This window comes from Sardina pilchardus, chromosome 17 (genome assembly GCF_963854185.1).
Source record: "Sardina pilchardus chromosome 17, fSarPil1.1, whole genome shotgun sequence".
NCBI classification, from domain to species: domain Eukaryota; kingdom Metazoa; phylum Chordata; class Actinopteri; order Clupeiformes; family Clupeidae; genus Sardina; species Sardina pilchardus.
In genome coordinates, this window is record NC_085010.1 from 32,278,896 (window position 1) to 32,283,895 (window position 5,000).

A 5,000-nucleotide genomic window follows, 5' to 3' on the forward strand; every position below is an offset into this window, starting at 1 on the left:
CTCTCTCTCTCCTCTCCCTCTCTCTCCCTCCCTCTCTCTCCTCTCCCTCTCTCTCCCTCCCTCTCTCTCTCTCTCTCTCTCTCCATCCCTCTCTCTCTCTCCATCCCTCTCTCTCTCCATCCCTCTCTCTCTCTCTCTCTCTCTCTCCCTCCCTCTCTCTTCCCTTCTCTCCATCCCTCTCTCTCCATCCCTCTCTCTCTCCTCTTCTCTCCCCTTCTCTCTCTCTCTCTCTCTCTCTTCTCTCTCTCTCTCTCTCTCCATCCCTCTCTCTCCCTCTCTCTCTCAGTAGGCTTGTGGGTTGGCAGCTGTAAATGTGTTCCATGTGTTGGCTGGAGCACGCTGAACAGAGATGGAGGGATGGAGAGAGAGAGAGGGATGGAGAGATGGAGGGATGGAGAGAGAGAGAGGGATGGAGAGAGAGAGAGGGATGGAGAGAGAGAGGGGGATGGAGAGAGAGAGAGAGGGATGGAGAGTAAGAGAGAGGGATGGAGAGAAGGGTGGAGGAGAAGTGAAATGAGAGAGAGAGAGAAGGAATGAAAGACATAGAGACATATACAGACAGAGAAGGTGTGTGTGTGTGTGTGTGTCTGTGTGTGTGTGTGTTTGTTTCTGCTGGGGGAGGCAACCTCCTCCTACACACACACACACACACACACACACACACACACACACAAACTCATGAGCACTTGGAAACACTCACATGCATACATACTATACACACACACATGCATGCATATTTTGTTTCATACACACACACACACACACACACACACACACACACACTTTGTCTTCACCTCTCGTCTCCACAGGCTTCTTCCTGCTACTGACCTGAAAACTCTGAGCTGATTGTGCTCTCCTTTTGCAAGAATGCACACACACACACACACACACACACACACACACACGTGGATGGTGAATATGTGTCTGTGTGTATGTGTGTGAGAGAGATATCCAGAGATATCCTAATTCTGTAAATGTCAGGCCCAGGAGTCAGTAGACAGTGGGGGAGTAAAAGACACACACACACACACACACATGTGACTCATTCTCCGGGGAGAGGCAAGGCATATTGTTTAGCTGCCACATAGTCAACCTCATATTGGACCTGCCATTATTGCTGTGTGTGTGTGTGTGTGTCTGTGTTCGTGTGTGTGTGTGTGTGTGTGTGTGTGTGTGTGTGTGTGTTTCGTATTCTGTATTTGTAATATTTCCACGGGGAACAAAAGCACCACACACACATGGCCTACGTTAGGAGTTTTATAAATATTCTTATCTCTTAACATCAGCTGATTAGATCAGCACTGGTGGGGTGGCATCTTGTGATCGTGTGTGTGTGTCTGTGTGTGTGTGTGTGTGTGTGTGTGTGTGTGTGTGTGTGTGTGTGTGTGTGTGTGTGTGTGTGTGTGTGAATGTGTGTGTGTATGTGTGTGTGTTAAGGGTAGAAGAACTGATTTCACCCACAGATGCGTGGGACTTTTCCTTGGCATTCAGTGGCTCCCTCTATTGAGGATATATCCGAGTGTTTCTGACCAACTGATACACACACCACCACCACACACACCTGATACACACACCACCACCACACACACCCGATACACACCACCACCACACACACCTGATACACACACCACCACACACACCTGATACACACACCACCACACACACCTGATACACACACCACCACCACACACATCTGATACACACACCACCACCACACACACCACCACACACACCTGATACACACACCACCACACACACCTGATACACACACCACCACCACACACACCTGATACACACACCACCATCACACACACCTGATACACACACCACCACCATCACACACACCTGATACACACACCACCACCACACACACCTGATACACACACCACCGCCACACACACCTGATACACACACCACCACCACACGCACCTGATACACACACCACCACACGCACCTGATACACACACCACCACCACACGCACCTGATACACACACCACAACACACACCTGATACACACACACCACCACACACACACACCTGATACACACACCACCGCCACACACACCTGATACACACACCACCACCACCACACACACCTGATACACACACCACCACCACCACACACACCTGATACACACACCACCACCACCACACACACCTGATACACACACCACCACCACACACACCTGATACACACACCACCACCACCACACACACCTGATACACACACCACCACACACGCACCTGATACACACACCACCACCACCACACACACCTGATACACACACCACCACCACCACACACACCCTCACACAAGCACACACGCACACATCCTCACACACGCACACACCCTCACACACACCCTCACACCCTCACACACTCACACCCTCACACACTCCCCCCCTCATGCTCTCCCTGTGGTCCTCTTCTCCGCAGCACTTCCAGATGACCATCCAGGCTCTGCACACACCTTCACTCACACACACACTCACATACACACACACCCTCACACACTCCCCCCCCCTCATGCTCTCCCTGTGGTCCTCTTCTCCGCAGCACTTCCAGATGACCATCCAGGCCCTGCAGGAGGAGGTGCGCATGCAGCGCGATCTCAATCAGCTGTTCCAGCAGGACGGCGGAGGCGGCGGAGGCGGCGGAGGCGGCCCGGGCGCGGCAGGGATGCGGGCCGGATCCGGGGCGGAGCTGACGGAGGAGAACTTCGTGCGTCTGCACGTGGAACACGAGCGGCAGGCCAAGGAGCTGTTCCTGCTCCGCAGAACCCTGGAGGAGATGGAACTCCGCATCGACGCGCAGAAGCAGACGCTCGGCAACCGCGACCGCAGCATCCAGAAGCTGCTGGAGATGCTGCAGAGCAAGCAGACCAGCGCCACGGCAACCGAGGAGGACCACGAGAGGACCCGTCGCCTGGCCGACGCACAGATGCACACACACCACCTGGAGAACGTCCTGCAGCAGAAGGACAAGGAGATCGGCACGCTCAGAGAGGTACACACACACACACACACACACACACACACACACACACACACACACACACACACACACACACACACCACCTGGAGAACGTCCTGCAGCAGAAGGACAAGGAGATCAGCACGCTCAGAGAGGCACACACACACACACACACACACACACACACACACACACACACACACACCACCTGGAGAACGTCCTGCAGCAGAAGGACAAGGAGATCAGCACGCTCAGAGAGGTACACACACACACACACACACACACACACACACACACACACACACACACACCACCTGGAGAACGTCCTGCAGCAGAAGGACAAGGAGATCAGCACGCTCAGAGAGGCACACACACACACACACACACACACACACACACACACACACACACACACACACACACCACCTGGAGAACGTCCTGCAGCAGAAGGACAAGGAGATCAGCACGCTCAGAGAGGTACACACACACACACACACACACACACACACACACACACACACACACACACACACACCACCTGGAGAACGTCCTGCAGCAGAAGGACAAGGAGATCAGCACGCTCAGAGAGGCACACACACACACACACACACACACACACACACACACCACCTGGAGAACGTCCTGCAGCAGAAGGACAAGGAGATCAGCACGCTCAGAGAGGTACACACACACACACACACACACACACGCACACAGATGTAGAGACACAATTGTAGGCATTTTGGTCAGGCGTCACTATGGACAGCCCTGTGTCAGTTCATCAGGTCAGAACTAGGGCACCCATGACCCCTAGTGGTGTACAGTGGAAGTGCAGCGTAGCTCCAGTCATTTCTTAGCAGATCTCTCTCTGTTGTTGTCGTCTCTCTCTACAGAGCTCCCCCTACAGCTGTGGAGTGCATATTTCCGTCTCTTTGGTCTTTCACTGGCTCTGCCATGATGAACTAACCTGACTTTCGCCAGATCCTGTAGTTCGCTGTCTGCTTCACACAAGGATCTGGGACTTCTCGATAGGAGATGTATTTATGAAGGCGGGTCCTTGTAAAACATCCTCGCATGTGATTTGATAAACCACTTGCCTGTTATCTTCAATGACGTGCTAGGCTTCGTCAAGCTCTTGCCAAACCCGGTCGGAAGAAGAGTAAAAACATCCTTGCCACCAATAAATGTCTTCAAAACTATTCTCTGTTAATCTTTTAAAGAATGAATACTCGATAGTTTTTCGACAAAACGGTTGAAATAGCAAAATCAATGTCAGCACAAGACTCCTCGCTGCATGCCGCCATTGTTATTTGAATCAAACACTCGCTTCGGCGCTCCTGATTGGTTGCTCATTTTTTGATCACTGGCAGGGGTTTGGATTGCCCTCGCGTCCAGACCCTTGTGTGGAGCTCAGCGAAACGCCTCTGGTGGAGCATGGCGGAACTACAAGGGTCTGGCGAGAGTCAGGCTAATGATGCACATCTACAAAGATCATTAAGGGCGGAGCAAGATATTTCGTCGTATTTCATGGCTGTGTCCAAAAGTCAAGCACGCGTGCACGCTGGATAGTACCTTCTTTCCAGTAGTGTCTCAGTTAGCTTGCTCCTCAGTATGCGTCCCTACCTACATTTGGACAGCACTAACTAGTTGGCGTCACCTGACTCGGGGAGGGGGGTGTGTTGACGATTTGCATGACGTGTGGAGCTTGACTTGCGCTGCGCAATGGATTATGGGATATCTGAGGCCAAAAAAGATGCATCGATGCACGCTTGGAAATCACGCCAAACTAAGCACCCATCTAGTGAGAGCGTTTGACTTTCGGACAGTCTATTCTGACGTAACTTACAGGAAAATGCACACTGCCCAGCGTGTGTACTTATGTTTCAGACACAGCCCATGTCTATGGGCGCAAAATGGGGATCACTTCCTCTGCATAAAGGGCCGTGTCATTGCGTGTCATTGACGTATTCATGGAATAATACGTCAATAATACTAATATGGAAAATAACACACACAAAGCATGTAC

General features: G+C 52.0%; 1 protein-coding gene across 1 annotated transcript in view; it reads left to right on the forward strand.

Annotated features, from left to right (window-relative positions):
• LOC134062067 (ELKS/Rab6-interacting/CAST family member 1-like) overlaps nt 1-5,000 on the forward strand; it is a 101,050-nt gene that overhangs the window by 11,233 nt on the left and 84,817 nt on the right. The window contains exon 3 of the mRNA XM_062517939.1: nt 2,558-3,007. Within this exon, the coding sequence (XP_062373923.1) occupies nt 2,558-3,007 (450 nt within the window). The remainder of the gene's footprint in view (nt 1-2,557; nt 3,008-5,000) is intronic.